At 55.9% G+C, this 17,609-nt stretch overlaps 1 protein-coding gene across 1 annotated transcript in view; it reads left to right on the top strand.

Moving 5' to 3' along the window:
- The first annotated feature begins 953 nt into the window (after positions 1-953).
- Positions 954-17,609, top strand: part of GRID2IP (Grid2 interacting protein) — a 44,461-nt gene continuing 27,805 nt past the window's right edge. The window contains exons 1-4 of the mRNA XM_050784189.1: positions 954-995; positions 11,613-11,861; positions 12,074-12,159; positions 17,432-17,501. Of these exons, the coding sequence (XP_050640146.1) occupies positions 982-995; positions 11,613-11,861; positions 12,074-12,159; positions 17,432-17,501 (419 nt within the window). The 5' untranslated portion in view covers positions 954-981. The remainder of the gene's footprint in view (positions 996-11,612; positions 11,862-12,073; positions 12,160-17,431; positions 17,502-17,609) is intronic.

Genomic DNA, 17,609 nt, shown 5'->3' with positions numbered 1-17,609 from the left:
CCAGGCTGGTGTGCAGTGGCATTATCTCAGCTCACTGCAAAGTCTGCCTCCTGGGTTCAAGCGATTCTCCTGCCTCAGCCTCCCAAGTAGCTGGGCACCACCACGCCACCACGCTTGGCTAATTTTTGTATTTTTAGTAAAGACGGGGTCTCCGCCGGGCATGGTGGCTCACGCCTGTAATCCTAGCACTTTGGGAGTCTGAGGAGGGCAGAGCATGAGATCAAGAGTTCGAGATTAGCCTGGCCAACATAGTGAAACCCCGTCTCTACTAAAAATACAAAAAATTAGCAGGGTGTGGTGGCAGGCACCTGTAATCCTAGCTACTCGGGAGGCTGAGGCAGAGGAATCGCTCGAACCTGGGAGGCAGAGGTTGCAGCGAGCTGAGATTGCACCACTGCACTCCAGCCCGGTCGACAGAGTGAGACTCCATCTCAAAAAAAAAAAAGAAAGAAAGATGGGGTCTCACCATGTTTGCCAAGCTAGTCTCGAACTCCTGACCTCAAATGATCCGCCCGCCTCAGCCTCCAAAAGTGCTGGGATTGCAGACCTGAACCACTGAGCCTGGCCTGCTCTAAGTTTATTTGTCAGAAGAAAAAAAATCCTGGCGGGTCCTCACCTGGAGGGACCCAGGAATCTCCTGACTCCACCTCCATCCTTGGAGGCCATCGCTGCCTGCCCAGCTTGGACCAAGCCCCCTCTAGGCTGGACTGCTGTTCTCCCTCCCTGGATCCCGCCGGGGTTCCCTCCTCACCCAGCCTCCCGGGCCTGCGACTGCTCCCCCATCCCTCCCCTCCCCCTTCCCGGACTCAGCCCGCCCCCTCCCCTTGCTGCCATTCACCCCGCAGCCTGCCCCTCCCTCTGGGCCTGGCCAATGTCAGGGACTGGGCTGGCCACCCTCCCCGCCCCCCACCCCACCCCAGCCCCGACACAGCTCTCGGTTCTGCAGCGGAGCATAGGCGACCACCACCGAAAGAGGCCACCATGAGCTGCCTGGGGTGAGTAAGGGGTGAGCCCCTTGCTAGGAGAATCATAAGAGGGGAAAAAAAGAAAAAAGTTATTTCTAGAGCCGAATTTGCCGCGGAGATGATGCGCTGGCTCTGAGGGCTTCCTGGGGAGCTGATTGACAGGCAGCCCCCCGTCCCGCCCCTCCCCACCAGGGATAGGCCAGCGGGGCGCAGGCGGCCCAGCTGTCCCCCAGGAAGTTGGCTCGCTAGTCTCCAGGCTGCTGGCAGCCTGGCTCGGCTGGAGGCCCTCTCGGTTCTCCTCCTCTCCCCAGAGCGCTGCCGGCGTCTGTTCCTGCCCCTCTCCCGGGCCAGCCCGCCTGCCCCCCGGGACATCCCCAAGCCCGCCTTTCCCAGCCGCTGTTGGTCCCCAAGCCGCCGGCAGCCGCAGCAGCAGGTCGGGCAGGGCGCGGGAGGGGGAACACCCTTGGGTGCGCTCGATTTAGAGCCCGGGCAGCGGGAGCCCTGGACACCTGGGGATGCCCGGTCCCCGCAGCCTGAAACGGCAGCCTCTGCTGTAAGCGCCAGGAAAAGTGGGGAGGCTGCTGGAGGAAGGGGCGGCGCCCAGCTGGGCTTTGCAAGGAGAATATTACCCTGGCAGTAGGGCTTCAGCCACCCTCCACCTCTTCAAACCCCCACTTCCCAACAACCCCCTCCCCAGGGCTGGCCTGTCACCCATGGCCCCACAGTGTGCTGGCCTCTAGGGTGGCAGCAATCTCTGGGCAGCCCCATCTGGAGAGAGGTCAGAGGGGGCATGAAGGAGCCACAGACGCAGCTGTGATTCCCACGGTTGGGTGCCAGTTGATGGCTAACTCAGCACAGAGCAACCAGGGCAGGCTTCTTGGAGGAGGCAGCAGGCAGCAGGAGGTGGCGGTGCTGTGGCTGGTGGTGCCTCCTGTGGATGTGGGAGGACGGTCCCCAAGGAGAGTTCAGATAGGCCAGGTGCTAGCCACAGAGCAGAGGGCAGTGCCACCCTGGCCTGTGGCATCCAACAGTCCCCAGCTGTGAACCAACCAACAGGGAGTAGAGGGGACCACAGAGAGCCACCACTTGGGCCCTAGGACCCCACACTGAGGAGAGACAAGGTTTAATTTTTTTAAGAATTTATAAATAGAGACAGGGTCTCACTATCTTGCCCAGGCTGGCCTGGCCTCAAGAGATCCTCCCATCTCAGCCTCCCAAAGTTCTGGGATTACAGGTGTGAGCCACTGTGCCCCACCAAGAGGTAAGATTTAAGTGAGAGGTTGAATAGCCAAAGGGTGGTAGGCAAAAAAATATACACATGTGTGTGTGTCAAAGCTCTGCAAGGAGGCCAGGACCCACCCAAATCAGAGAGGTGTGGCCTCACTAAAGGGTGATCCCAGTGGCCAACATGGAAGGCTTAGGGAGAAGTAGAAGGGACCAGTGACACCATGAAGCTGGGCCATCTGGCACACTAGCCACTAGCCACATATGGTTATTTAAAGTTAAATGTGGCTGGGCATGGTGGCTTATGCCTGTAATTCCAGCACTTTAGGAGGCCGAGGCGGGTGGATCACCTGAGGTCAGGAATTTGAGACCAGCCTGGCCAACATAGTGAAACCCCGTCTCTACTAAAAATACAACAATTAGCTGGGCAGGGCCCGGCGCGGTGGCTCACACCTGTAATCCCAGCAATTTGGGAGGCTGAGGCGGGCAGATCACCTAAGGTTGGGAGTTTGAGACCAGCCTGACCAACATGGAGAAATCCCATCTCTACTGAAAATACAAAATTAGCTGTGTGTGGTGGCACATGCCTGTAATCCCAGCTACTCGGGAGGCTGAGGCAGGAGAATTGCTTGAACATGGGAGGCGGAGATTGCAGTGAGCCAAGATCACGCCATTGCACTCCAGCCTGGGCAACAGGAGTGAAACTCTGTCTCAAAAAAAAAAAAAAAAAAAAAAAAAAGGCCGGCGCAGTGGCTCAAGCCTGTAATCCCAGCACTTTGGGAGGCCGAGATGGGCAGATCACAAGCTCAAGAGATCGAGACCATCCTGGCTAACATGGTGAAACCCCGTCTCTGCTAAAAAATACAAAAAAAAACTATCCGGGCGAGGTGGCAGGCGCCTGTAGTCCCAGCTACTGGGGAGGCTGAGGCAGGAGAATGGCCTAAACCCAGGAGGCGGAGCTTGCAGTGAGCTGAGATCTGGCCACTGCACTCCAGCCTGGGCGACAGAAAAAAAAAAATTTGCTGGGCATGATGGCAGGTGCCTGTAATCCCAGCTACTTGGGAGGCTGAAGCAGGAGAATCGCTTGAACCCGGGAGGTGGAGGTTGCAGTGAGCTGAGATCAAGCCACTGCACTCCAGCCTCCAGCCTGGGTGATAGAGCCAGACTCTGTTCCAAAAAAAAAAAAAAAACACGTTAAATGTAATTAATATTTGATAAAATATAAAGTTCAGCTTCTCAGTCTCACTAGCCACATTCCAAGCACACAACAGTGACAGTGACATATGGCTAGCGGCTACTGTACAGGACCAGGCGGATGTAGACCTTGTCCATCATCACAAGACATTCCCTTGGACAGCACTGCTGCTGTAAAGGGTGAGATGGGTCTGTGGTCACCATGTAAGCAGGAGGTTTCCTCTTCCTTCACCACAACAGTTAATCCTGCGACTGGGAGGCTAATTTGGGTCTGTCCCCAAAGGGATCCCGATCTGATGAAGTGAGAAAATGGCTTTCTAATTAGGACAGGCCAGGCAGTTTGGAAATCGTGACGTGGCCAGGAGGGAACAGGAAAGCAGAGTCAGCTTTGCAGTCCACTAGTGTTTCAGGAAATATGGGTGGTGGGGTGGGGGGAACAGGGGTGTCAGGTCGGGGGCAGGTCATGGTAGAAGCTGGGATTCGGAATCCGGACAGACCCGGCTTGAATACAGGTTCACTCACTGGCAGTGCAACCTCAAGCAGGTTCACTGACATCCACAGTTTGTCTGTAAAATGGGGTTGGTAGTTTCTGGGTGTTCCCAGCAGGGTTCTTGGTAGGAAACCATGTAAATGAACTCAGCCAACTGAAAGCAGGAAAGAGGTGAGTTGAAAATCTAAGGGTGGCATGTGAGGGACCATCTGCACCCCGTCACCCTCTTCTGCTTCACTGCCAAGTGTCACAAACACCATAATATAGAGTTATTGGGGCTGGGCGCAGTGGTTCATGCCTGTAAGCCCAGCATTTTGGGAGGCTGAGGCAGGAGGGTTGCTTAAGGCCAGAGTTCAAGACCAGTCTGGGCAGCATAGTGAAACCCTATCTCTACAAAAAATACAAATAAAAAATTTAGCTGGGTTTGGTGGTTCACACCTGTGATCCCAGCATTTTGGGAGGCTGAGGTAGGAGGATCACCGGAGCCCAGGAGCTTAAGGCCAGTCTAGACAACATAGCAAGACCCCATTTCTTAAAAAAAAAAAAAGTTTAAAAATGAGCTGGGAGCAGTGGTGCCTGCCTGTAATCCCCGCAATTTTGGAGGCTGAAGCAGAAGGATTGCTTAAGGCCAGCAGTTGAAGACCAGGCTGGGCAACAGAGCGAGACCCTATCTCTACAAAAAAAAATTTAAAAATTAGCCAGGCATGGTGGTACATGCCTGTAGTCCTAACTACTTGGGAGGCTGAGGTGGGAGGATCACTTGAGCCCAGGAATTTGAGGCTGCAGTGATTCATGATCATGCCACTGCACTCCAGCCTGGGTGACAGAGCAAGACTCTGTCTCTAAAAATAAATAAGAGAGGCCGGGCGCGGTGGCTCAAGCCTGTAATCCCAGCCCTTTGGGAGGCCGAGACGGGCAGATCACGAGGTCAGGAGATCGAGACCATCCTGGCTAACCCAGTGAAACCCCGTCTCTACTAAAAAATACAAAAAAAAAAAAAAAAAATTGCCGGGCAAGGTGGCGGGCGCCTGTAGTCCCAGGAGGCTGAGTCAGGAGAATGGCGTAAACCCGGGAGGCGGAGCTTGCAGTGAGCTGAGATCCGGCCACTGCACTCCAGCCTGGGCGACAAAGCGAGACTCCATCTCAAAAAAATAAATACATAAATAAATAAATAAGAGAGATATTGGGGGAATTCTATAAGATGTGTAGATGGAAGCACCAGGCATAAAATATGTGCTCAATTAGTACTGGCTTCTCTTAGGGAAGCTCTTTTTTCCCCAACAGCAGGTGTCTCAAGTAGGGCACTGCTGACATTTGGGAGCTGATATTTCTCTGTTGTCAGGGGCTGTCCTGCACATTATAGGATGTTTACCAGCATCCCAGGCCTCTACCCTCTAGAAGCCAGTAGCACAACCCCCTGTCAGTTGTCATTTTGTAACAAACAAAATGCCAAGTGACTGCCAAATACCCCCTGGGTGGACAAAATCACGACTGGTTGAGAAGTACAGCTCTGGAGGAATCTTAGGCAGTGCCTTCTGCTGGAGTAGACACTTCAGGGAAGTCCGGCTGTTGCCTGTCCCCTGGTGATCACTTGGTGACTGGGTGACCACCTCATGCTGCCCTGGGTCACCTGGCCACAGGCATGAGCAGCTGGCCCCACGGTGCCCACGGAGACCTGGCCCTGAGGTAGTGTGCCTGGATTCGACCCTGGGCATCTGCTCCCAGGTTGCATCTCCTGTTCCCACAGCACGGTGGACGGTTTTCAGAGCCTTTGGCCATGCCTGGTTCTGGATGCTGGGCCACTGCAGCTGGCACAATACAACCAGGAATGGCTCCAATCATAATGGGATGGCTGGAGCCCCACAGACGTCAGGGAGCTGTGCTGGCTTGGAGGCTTGTCAGCTGCTTCTCTCCCTCGCAGAGCTGAGGACAGGGCTTGGAAAGGGCACGGCATGAGTGGGCACTGGCTCTTGTTTCTGGCTGCTTCCAGGAAGAAGTACAGCCACGGGAGGTTACTTCAAGGTGTTGGTCCTGCTGGGGCCAAGAATGGGGGGCTGTGGTGGGTTGGAGAAAAGTGTGGGGGCAGTACTAAAGACCGATGATCGGACCCACAGGTACCCACGGGCTGCCCCATGGGAGCTGTCCCTCTGAGACAGAGGGAAAGGCCCGGGGCATCCCGCCTCTGCTGTTCCAGCCTGTCTTTGGTGAGGGCCTCATGCTGATGTTCCTGGTTGGGGGTGCCCCTGAAGAGCCCCTCCCCAGGATGTGCCTTGAACTGGTTACCCCAACTCTATCATTTGTTCATCAGGCCTGATTCTGCGCCTCTCCAGTGGCAGTGGGGACTCCTTGAGACATGACAACACAAGCAGGCATGCTGGGGTCCCCTCCTGCTGCCGTTCAGGGGATGGCAGGCCCAGAGCCCCCAGGGAAGAGTCCAGACCTCCTTTCCTGTCGCCTTCCTCTCCTCTCCTTTAACGTTCCTCCCCTCTTCTCTCTTGGCAGGGCAGGATGCGCAGCTCAGGGAGGCCCTCTACTCGCTCCCTCCCCACTCACCTGGGGATTGTCACAGCCTGGGCGCCCTGTCCTCACTCGCACTCCTAGGGCCTCAGACACTCCACCTCCTCTGTGTTTTGGAATCCAGCTTCTTGTCCCACCCCAACACCCCGCTCTGGGTCACCTCCCAGCATCACCCCTCTCCTGGTGTGCCAAAACATTTGGATTCCTTCCACCTCTCCTTGAACCCTGAAACCCGCCCACGGCTCCCTCCTGTTCCCAGAGTGGGGTCTCAGCTGCTGACCACGACGTTCAAAGTCTCCCTATCCAGCCTCTTCTCGGCCACAGCCGAGAATTAGCCAGACATGGTGGTACATGCCTGTAGTCCTAGCTACTCCGGAGGCTGAGGTGGGTCCCTCCCCGACCCCGGAGAAGATAGAGAGGGCTTCTTCTAGCTGGGCGACTCCTGCTGAGCCCTGGAGTCCAGCGCAAAGGCCATTCCCTCCGGAAAACACTGCATGCTCTACCAAATGCCGTCGGGGCTTCCTCTAAACTGCAGGGACTCGCCACTGTGGGGGTTTCGGGGCGCAGTGGCTGGAGAGGACGCAGGCGAGGATCCTGCGGAGGGAATAATGGAGAGAGCCAAGGGGAGTGAGCGTGGCGGCTTCAAACCGCCCCCAGTTTCCGCTGCACCCCAGAACGACCAAAGGGTCCCAGCAGGGGAGAGGCGGGGCCACCGGGAGGGGGCGGGGCCACCAAGAGGGGGCGGGGCGGGGCTGCGGGCCGGGACCGCTCGGGAGGGGCCGTGAGCGCTCGCCGGGCAGAGGTGCGTGGAGTCGCGGCGCGCTCGCTCCACTCCCGGGCTCGGCTACCCCCTGCCCTTCGGCACCTGCCGCGCCGCGATACCCGGCTCCAGATGGGGAAGGACCAGGGCTTCTCTCGGCACTTTCGGTAGATTCCCCCATCGCGTCCGGCGCCTCCGGGAACCGTGCGCCCAGTGCGCCACGGATCCGCTTCGGGCTGGTTTGAAAGGGGGTGGGGCTGGAGTGTGGAGGGGCTTCCCTGCCCTGGGTGGGCACCCTCCGAGCCTGGGCGGAGCCCGAGGCCCAGGGAGTTTGGAAATAAACTGGGTGGGTACAGGGGCGGCGAGATCTAAGCGTTGGGCGCTCAGAACCCGTGCGCGGCCCTAAAGAGTCGGTGTTGGGACAAAAGGCTGGGATTGAAAGCCCACTTTCCTTCCTACAACTGGGCTGGTCGAGGGGACAGGACAGAGGGCCGAGACTGAGGTTGGGTGCTCTTGTGAAAATCGGGGTCATCTCATCCTGAGTTTGGGGGGCACGACCTCCCCACTGCCGTGCTCCCTATAGGGAACCAGGGCACCCTTGTCCCCTTGCCACCATTTCGCTGGCTAATAATCAAAGGTGAGATAGAGAAACCTGGGTGAGACGGCCAGGCGCGGTGGCTCACGCCTGTAATCCCAGCACTCTGGGAGGCCGAGGGTGGGGGGGGGGGCGGATCTTTTGAGGTCAGGAGTTCGAGACCAGCCTGACCAACATGGTGAAACCCCTTCTCTACTAAAAATACAAAAAACAGCCGGGTGTGGTGGTGCATGCCTGTAGCCCCAGATACTCAAGAGGCTGAGGCAGAAGAATCGCTTGAACCTGGGAGGCGGAGGTTGCAGTGAGCCAAGATTGTACCACTGTACTCCATCCTGGGTGACAGAGAGTGTCTCTCAAACAACAACAACGAAAAGGCCAGGCGCAGTGGCTCACGCCTGTAATCCCAGCACTTTGGGAGGCTGAGGCGGGTGGATCACGAGGTCAGGAGATCGAGACCATCCTGGCTAAAACAGTGAAACCCCGTCTTTTCTAAAAATACAAAAAATTAGCCGGGTGTGGAGGCACGCGCCTGTAGTCCCAGCTACTTGGGAGGCTGAGGCAGGAGAATGGCGTGAATCTGGGAGGTGGAGCTTGCAGTGAGCGGAGATCACACCACTGCACTCCAGCCTGGGCAACAGAGTGAGACTCCGAGACTCCATCTCAAAAAAAAAAAAAAAAAAGAGAGAGAGAGAGAGAAAGCTGGGTGGGAAGGGGACAGGAAATGGAGAGAGAGGACCCTACGAGGGGGCGGAGTAGGAACTTGGAGTTGGATTTAGACCTGACTCTGGCAGAGAGAACAGAACTGACCTGGGGTGCAAGGTCATTGTGTGACCCCCAGGAAGAGTCCTGTGGCCTGAGAGAGGCCTGTTGGCATAGCAGGGACAGTGATTGCTGGACTGCCAGTCAGAGGGATGGTGACTGGTGGCAATATTCGCTGTGGCCCCCCTGCTCCTGGTTCTGCTGGGTCAGTTGATTTAGGGCAGACCCAGGGCTGGGGACTCTGGGCCAGACTGAGCTGCATGGAGGACCAGCAGGAGCCAGGTTGGATGTCTGGCTCACCAGGCAGCCTTGGCCTCTGTCTCAGCCCCAAAAACACCAAGTAAGGAAAGGGCCGCCCAGCCTTCTTCCATCTGTGCAGTTCGTGAAAGCCAGGTTCCCACCTGGGGGACAGGGCCTTTTCTTTTTTTTTTTGAGATGGAGTCTCACTCTGTTGCCCAGGCTGGAGTGCAGTGGTGCAATCTGGGCTCACTGCAACCTCTGTCCCCCGGGTTCAAGCAATTCTTGTGCCTCAGCCTCCTGAGTAGCTGGGATTACAGGAGTGCGCCACCATGCCCGGCTAAGTTTTGTATTTTTAGTAGAGACGGGATTTCATGACATTGGCCAGGCTGGTCTCGAACTCCTGACCTCAGGTAATCTGCCCGCCTCGGCCTCCCAAAGTGCTAGGATTACAGGCTTGAGCCACCGCGCCCAGACAACAGGGCCTTTTCTAGTTGCTGCTGGAAGGTAGAGCTGTGATGCCCTCTTGACTCCTACCCAGGTTGGACTCAGGATTCGGGTGCATGGGGTGATGTTTTCAGAGTCTGTGGCTGGAGCTGTAATGTGATGGACAGTCTCAGGTGTGTTTCTTTTCTCCTTTGCCTGGACGTGAGACTTGAGGTCTGGGAGGCGCTAGGGAATGTCCAGGCCAGGCAGATGGAGGGGTCAGGTTCCGGAGACCTTAAGTGACCATCTGGGGGGTGAGGCTGAGTTTCCGGATTTGCAGGAAACATTGCAGGTGGATGGGAACGGGCACCGGGCAGAAGTGATCAGGACATTCATCCTGGCTCCTGATTATCCCCCGGACTATCCAGACCTGGAGCAGAGCTCACTGCAGGGACAGAGCCTCCTCCCTGAGAATCCACACCCACTTCCTCCCACCAGACAACTTCTTTTGCCTGGCTGGCCTAATTACTCCTACCCACAGAGGTGGAGGGAAGTGTGAGGGCCGCTGGACACCCAAGAGGGGTTTGTATTTCAGCGGCAAGGCCACTGATCCCTTCTCCCTTCTCCCCCTCATCTTGCCCTTGGCCCTGGCACCTGGTACAAGGAAGAGGGAATAGAGCCTTGGGATGCAGCCAGGGAGGCCTCACAGGCAACCAGACCTTCAGGGGCTCTCATTAGAGGTCCTGCCACAGTGCTGAGTGCTGAAGTCTGGGCTCTGATGCCAGCTATGTAACCATGGAGAGCTACGAGTCCTCTCTGTGCCTCAGAATCCTCTGCCACAGACCGCAGAGTCCATCAGGATGTTAACTGCTGCCATTACTCAGAGATGGGGTTAGGCTGCTGGTGGACCTTCTGTTGACTGAGTCTCTCCTGTGTGCTGAGCCCTGGTCAGTCACTGTGGCTCAGGATTGAACTATAGGCCTAACCCTCAGAAAGCTTCCAAGGCTGGGTGTTGTAGCTCAGCCCTGTAATCCCAGCACTTTGAGAAGCGGAGGTGGGAGTATCACTTGATCCCAGGAGTTTGAGACCAGCCTGGGCAACACAGAGCCTCAACTCTACAAAAAAATTAAAAAGAAAAAAATGCCAGGCATGGTGGCTCACGTCTGTAATCCCAGGACTTTGGGAGGCCGAGGCAGGCAGATCACCTGAGGTCAGGAGTTCAAGACCAGCCTGGCCAACATGGTGAAACCCCCATCTTTACTGAAAACACAAAAATTAGCCGGGCATGGTGGCGTGCACCCATAATCCCAGCTACTCGGGAGACTGAGGTGGAAGAATTGCTTGAACCAGGGAGGTGGAGGTTCCAGTGAGCTGAGATCTCACCATTGCACTCCAGCCTGGGTGACAGAGCAAGACTCTGAAAAAAAAAAAAAAAAATTAGCCTGGTGGCATGTGCCTGTAGTCCTAGCTACAAGGGAGGCTGAGGCAGGAGGATCCCTTGAGACCAGGAGTTCCAGGTTACAGTGAGCTATGATCGAGCTATGATTGTGCCACTGTACTATAGCCTGGGAGACAGAGCAAGACCCTGCCTCAAAAGAGAAAAAAAGAGAGAGAGACAGAGAAAGAAAGGGAGTTTCTAGCCCCACAGCAGAGACCCCGGGGCCTTCCCCCTGCCTCTTACTTCCAAGGTAACTACTTTGAGAGTGGGAGCCACAGTCCCTTCAGCTTTGAACCCCAGTTCCTGGCTGGCACAGAGAGCAGAGGCTCCCTGCATACATGTAGGATTAAGTTGGAAGGAGGCCAGTGTTGAGTATGGAGCCTCATTCAGCTAAGGAAGCAAAGGAGTGGACCATGCTGGGGCAAGAGCCTGGGCAAGAGCTTAGAGATAGGACTGAAGGCGGCAGAAGCGGTTCCTGGCAGGTATCTGAGTGGGCAGCTGCAGATAGGACTGGCCAGAGAAGCAAGCAGGAAGACTGGAGGCGTGGTGAGCGGCTCATAGGTTCCAGTTTCCCCCCGCAGAGCCACCTAGAGACCAGGTGGGAGACAGTGGGTGGTGGGGATCCCTGACTTGGGGCTTGGCCTGGTGGGTGCAGAGGGAGTCAGGGAAGAGGCCAGAGAAGGAGGACAGAGGCAGGAGGAGGAACGGGTGCGTGGACTAGCTTGGAGGGGCTCAGGCCCTGCAGTGGCCAGAGTCATGAAGGACGGTCCGAACGCGCCATTCCCGAGGTGGAGCGAGCAGGACGCCACGTCCTAGCTGGGGGCGCAAATCCGAGCACCTAGGGGAGACTGGGTTGCCACCGGCTGCTGATCCCCCCAACCCTCCGCCGCTCCTGGGAAGAGGCGGGAGAGCCCAGGGCGGCGCCCGCGAGGACGCGCCTTCGGACCGCGGTTTGCAGAGATCCAGGGTCCGGGAACGCACCCCGACTCCGCCGTCCTTGCCGGCAGGATCTTCATCCCCAAGAAGCACCGGGCGCGCTTCGACGAAGTGGTGTCACAGGGCCTCCTGGGCAAGCTGTGCCGCGCCCGCCGGGCCCAGGGCGCGCAACGACTGCGCCGGAGCCGCAGCGAGGAGCGGCCCGAGCGCCTCCTGGTATCCACGCGCGCCAGCGCCGCGCCGCGCCGCCCGGATGAGCCGCCCCCGCGCAGGGCCTCTTTGCTGGTGGGCGGCCTCGCCGGCCCCGGGGGCGCGCGCAGGTACGCGGGGTTCACAGGCACTGGCCACTGGCGCTTCCCTGCGGGTGGGCTCGGGACCGAGACCCGGGGAGAGGGCGCAGGGGCGGGGCTCGTCAGCTGGGTTGCAGAGCGGGCCGGAGAGGTTAAGGGGAGAGGGACACGGGAAATCTCCAACCTCTGCGCCCTAGGACCCCCTCTCCATCACGCTGCTCGCCCCTTCTTTTTCTCCCCAGGACTGTCCGAGTCTACAAAGGCAACAAGAGCTTCGGCTTCACACTTCGCGGCCACGGGCCTGTCTGGATCGAGTCTGTCCTGCCTGGTGAGGGGTGGGCCGGTTGCCCTAAGAGTCCCTAAGGCCCAGGATGGGGTGAAGGACCCCGTGGTGGCTCTCCCGGGTCATTGTACCCCATGCAGGCTCCTGCTCAGCAATCCCTCCCCGCCAGGTACCATCCTTGTGTGGACGGTGTCCCCAGAGTGTCCCAGAGCCAGCAGATCTGAATTCCACTCCTACCTAAGATGCTTGAGGCCAGAGCCTTCTGCCTGAGTTGGGGCACCCCACCCCTGCCCCTCTAAATTCAGCATTACCCCCAGCCAAGAGAACCAGGTTCTGCATCCAGACCTTTCCTGTGGCCACAGGGAGAGCTGGGGGACACTGTCCAGGACTTCGGGGCAGCCAGGACTGAGCTGGTGCGTACCCAGGCTGTGCCCCCAGCAACACCAGCTGCTTGGAGTGCCCGCGCTGAACTGGGTTCTTGCCTGGCGGGCCAGACTCAGAGAGCCAAAAGGGCCTCAGGGCCTCTACCTGCTGTCTAACCACCACCCCCCGCAATCTGGACTTTGCTCTCCTCCCACCCCGCCTACCCCTTCTTGTTCCTGAATCATGGCATCTTTTTATTTTATTTTACTTATTTTATTTTATTTTAATGAGATAGGGTGTCGCTCTGTCACCCAGGCTGGAGTGCAGTGGTGCAATCTTGGCTCACTGCAGCCTCCATCTCCCAGCCTCAAGTGATCCTCCCACCTCAGCCTCCAGAGTAGCTGGGACCACAGGTGCATGCCACCATGCCTAGCTAATTTTTTGTATTTCTGATAGAGATGGGGTTTTGCCATATTGCCCAGGTTGGTCTTGAACTCATAAACTCAAGTAATCCTCCCGCCTTGGCCTCCCAAAGTGCTGGGAGTATAGGCGTGAGCCATCATACCTGGCCTATTTCTTAAATTAAATTAAATTTAAATTTTTGAGCAGAGTTTTGCTCTCGTTGCCCAGGCTAGAGTGCAATGGCACGATAGCCCACTGCAGCCTCTGCCTCCCAGGTTCAAGCGATTCTCCTGCCTCAGCCTCCTGAGTAGCTGGGATTACAGGTGCCTGCCACCACACCCGGCTAATTTTTTGATATTTTTAGTAGAGATGGGGCTTCGCCATGTTGGCCAGGCTGATCTTGAACTCCTGGCCTCAGGTGATCCGCTCGTCTTGGCCTCCTAAAGTTTTGGAATTACAGGCCTGAGCCACCACACTCGGCCTATTTTATTTTATTTTAAAGAGATGAGGTCAGCCAGGCATGGTGGCTCACGCCTGTAATCCCAGCATTTTGGAAGGCCAAGGAGGGCGGATCACAAGGTCGGAGATCAAGACCATCCTCGCTAACAAGGGGAAACCCCATCTCTACCAAAAATACAGAAAAAAATATTAGCCGGGTGTGGTGGAGGGCACCTGTAGTTCCAGCTACTCAGGGAGGCTGAGGCAGGAGAATGACGTGAACTCAGGAGGTGGAACTTGCAGTGAGTGGAGATTGAGCCACTGCACTGCAGCCTGGGCGACAGAGCGAGACTCCATCTCAAAAAACAAAAAAAAACAAAAAAGAAAAAACAAAAAAAAAGAGATGAGGTCTTTCTCTGTTACCCAGGCTGGCGTGCAGTGGCATGATCATGGCCCACTGCAGCCTCGAACTCCTGGGCTCAAGGGATCCTCCTGCCTCAGCCTCCTAAATGTTGGGATTACAGGTGTGAGCCACCACGCCCAACCATGGCATCTTGAAGAAGGCAGAACGTCCCCAGTGCAAGAATCCCTTTCTTCCTGCCCCTCCAGTGGGGCAGGGGTGCGTGTGCTCATATTTATTGTGGAAGGTGTTTGTAGGGCAGAGGTGTCTCCTAGAGCTAAATTGAATTCTCTCTCCCTGAACCATCTGCTCAGAACTGGGTCACCTGCTCGGTCCTGCATCCGTCCCCTCCTGGCACCTAAGTGTAATGCTCCTGGTTACACATCCCCATTGGTGGCCATGCCAGTGTGTTCTTTCCACACTCTGCGTGTCAGCATATCTCCAGTGTATGGATCTGTGAGCTGAGCATTGTCTGATCCTGTAGTCCCAGCCCGGGACTGATCCCATGCCTTTCCTGTCATAGGAAGCCAAATGGATGCTTAGATGGAAGCTTTGACAAATGGGCAAACTGAGGTCTGTAGTCCCAGCCCTGGAAGAGCACTTCAGTGTCAGTGCATCATGCTCACAGGCTTCGGGCTGTTCTGAGACTTAATCCTGATAAGTGGCATGTTCGGGTTCTTCCCTGATTTGGGCATCACTAAATTGTTGACACTGTATTGTAAGCAAAAGGTCCAAAGCTACTCTCTAGAGAATTTCCTCTAGAAGTGATTCATCTCTCCTCTGTGGATGTAGCTGCTCCAAGCATGCCACCACCACCATCCTCATCTCTCAGTCTCTCCCACATGGGTAGCCAGAGATACCTGGCCCAGGGCCTTGTTAGAATCCAGGTGTGGCCAGGTGCAGCGGCTCACACTTGTAGTCCCAGCACTTTGGGAGGCCGAGGCAGGAAGATCACTTGAGCCCAGGAGTTTGAGACCAGTCTGGGCAATAGTGAGGCACATGCCTGTAGTCCCAGCCCAGAAGTTCGAGGCTGCAGTGAGCTGTGATCGTGCCACTGCATTCCAGCCTGGGTGACAGAGCAAGACCCTGTATCAAAAAAAGAAAAGAAAAAAAAAAAAAATCCAGGTCTGCTGTTCTTCCCAACCAAACCTTCAAGCTAGTGGTCCCATGCCTTTCCTGTCATAGGAAGCCAAATGGATGTTTAGATGGATGCTTTTACAGATGGAGAAACTGAGGCCTGGAGAGGCTCTGGTAAATTAAGGACCAGAAACTGGGATCTCCTGACTCCTGGGCCCAGTGCTCTTTGATCCCCTGCGACAACTTCTCTAGCTATCCCGCCATTCCAGGCAGGCCAGATTGGATTCGCCACCACCATCACTCTCTCCTCCTCTTGAGTCCAGGGAAAGGACTTCTCCCATCTCGCCTCTCCCAGGAAGTCTTCCCTAATTGTTCCCCCTCTTCTCTGGACAGTTTCCACCTCCCCCAGAGAGAACTTCTCGCAATGTGAGAGTATATTTTATTTAGCCATTGATATTTTCCCTACCTTCCAAATTACATTTAGAATGATGACTCATAAAAGAGGCAGAAAGAGGCCGGCGTGGTGGCTCACACTTGTAATCCCAGCGCTTTGGGAGACGGAGGCAGGAGGATCATTTGAGGGCAGGAGTTTGAGACGAGCCTGGGCAACATGGTAAAACTTTGTCTCTACAAAATATACAAAAATTAGGTGGCCGGGCACGGTAGCTTATACCTGTAATCCCAGCACTTTGGGAGGCCAAGGTGGCGAATCACTTGAGCTCAGTAGTTTGAGACCAGCCTAGGCAATATGGTGAAACCTCGTCTCTACTAAACACACACACACACACACACACAAATACACACAAATTAGCCAGGCGTGGTGGCTATAGTCTCACCTATTCAGGAGGCTGAGGTGGGAGAATAGCTTGAACCCAGGAGGCAGAGGTTGCAGTGAGCCGAGAGATCATGCCATTGCACTCCAGCCTGGGTGATAGAGCGAGACTCCATTAAAAAAAAAAAAAAAAAAAAAAAAAAAAAAAAATTAGCCTGGAGTGGTCGTGGGTGCCAATGGTCCCAGCTACTCAGAGGCTGAGGTGGGAAGATTGCTTGAGCCTAGGAGGTTGAGGCTGCAGTGGCTCTGTGATCACACCTCTGCACTGCAGCAAGACCCTGTCTCTAAAATTTTAAAAATATATACAGAAGGCTGGACGCGGTGGCTCACGCCTGTAATCCCAGCACTTTGGGAGGCCGAGGTGGGCAGATCACGAGGTCAGGAGATCGAGACCATCTTGGCTAACACAGTGAAACCTCATCTCTACTAAAAATACAAAAAATTAGTCGGGCGTGGTGGCGGGCGCCTGTAGTCCCAGCTACTCAGGGAGGCTGAAGCAGGAGAATGGCTTGACCCCCAGGAAGCGGAGCTTGCAGTGAGCGGAGATCGCGCCACTGCAGTCCAGCCTGGGCAACAGAGCGAGACTCCATCTCAAAAAAAAAAAAAAAAAAGTATATATGTACAGAAAATAATTCTGAAGCAAAGAGGAATCCCAGACCCTGACAGGAGCTTTCTTTTTTCTTTTTTTTTTTTTTTGAGATGGAGCCTCGCTCTGTCGCCCAGGCTGGAGTGCAGTGGCCAGATCTCAGCTCACTGCAAGCTCTGCCTCCCGGGTTCACGCCATTCTCCTGCCTCAGCCTCCCGAGTAGCTGGGACTACAGGCGCCCGCCACCTCACCCGGCTAGTTTTTTGTATTTTTTTAGTAGAGACGGGGTTTCACCGTGTTATTAGCCAGGATGGTCTCGATCTCCTGACCTCGTGATCCACCCATCTCGGCCTCCCAAAGTGCTGGGATTACAGGCTTGAGCCACCGCGCCCGGCCCTGACAGGAGCTTTCTATGCGGGGCGAAGAACAGTGTATGGAGCAGCGACTCGAGAAGTACTGGTGTTGCCTAAGTCCTGCTCTCCAGACCTCGCTCTTCTCCAGCACTGGGGGTTCATGCTGTGCCCCCGCTAGGGGATCACTCCCGTGGTCCTTAGATCCTTAGAGCAGCTGAGATCGGAGATGTGCAGAGTCTGTTACAGGGATCTGCTGACCTGATTTGACTCTCCTCTGCCACCCATGCCTATGGGGCTCTGTACTTTTCTACCTTTTTTTTTTTTTTGGTAGAGACGGGGGTCTCACTATGTTGCCCAAGCTGGTCTCGAACTCCTGACCTTAAGTGATCCTCCTGCCTTGGCCTCCCAAAGTGCTGGAATTACAGGTGTGAGCCACCATTCCCGGCCAGTTATGGGTCTCTGAGTCTCCATTTCTCGCCTGTAAAACAGGATAGCATTCTTTTTTTTTTTTGAGACGGAGTCTCGCTCTGTCGCCCAGGCTGGAGTGCAGTGGCGCGATCTCGGCTCACTGCAAGCTCCACCTCCAGGGTTCACGCCATTCTCCTGCCTCAGCCTCCCAAGTAGCTGGGACTACAGGCGCCTGCCGCCATGCCCGGCTAACTTTTTGCATTTTTAGTAGAGACAGGGTTTCACCGTGTTAGCCAGGATGGTCTTGATCTCCTGACCTCGTGATCCACCCACCTCGGCCTCCCAAATTGCTGGGATTACAGGCGTGAGCCACCGCGCCCGGCCGAAAACAGGATAGCATTCTGCTCTCAAAGTGGTAACCTGCCGCTGACTGGCACACCCTCTCTTCTTGCTTCCAGGGAGCCCAGCTGACAATGCTGCCCTCAAGTCAGGTGACCGGATCCTCTTCCTCAATGGACTGGACATGAGGTCAGAGGCTATTGGGGACACCAGAGGTTGGTGATGAACTGCCCCCACCCCCTGCAAGACTCCTGCCTTTTGGGGCACCCAGGCCATGGTCACAATCTCCTCTCACCA

The sequence above is a fragment of the Macaca thibetana genome, chromosome 3 (assembly GCF_024542745.1).
Source record: "Macaca thibetana thibetana isolate TM-01 chromosome 3, ASM2454274v1, whole genome shotgun sequence".
Classification (NCBI taxonomy): Eukaryota; Metazoa; Chordata; class Mammalia; order Primates; family Cercopithecidae; genus Macaca; species Macaca thibetana.
Note: the sequence above shows the minus strand (reverse complement) of the source record. Positions and strands in the feature narration are given on the sequence as shown.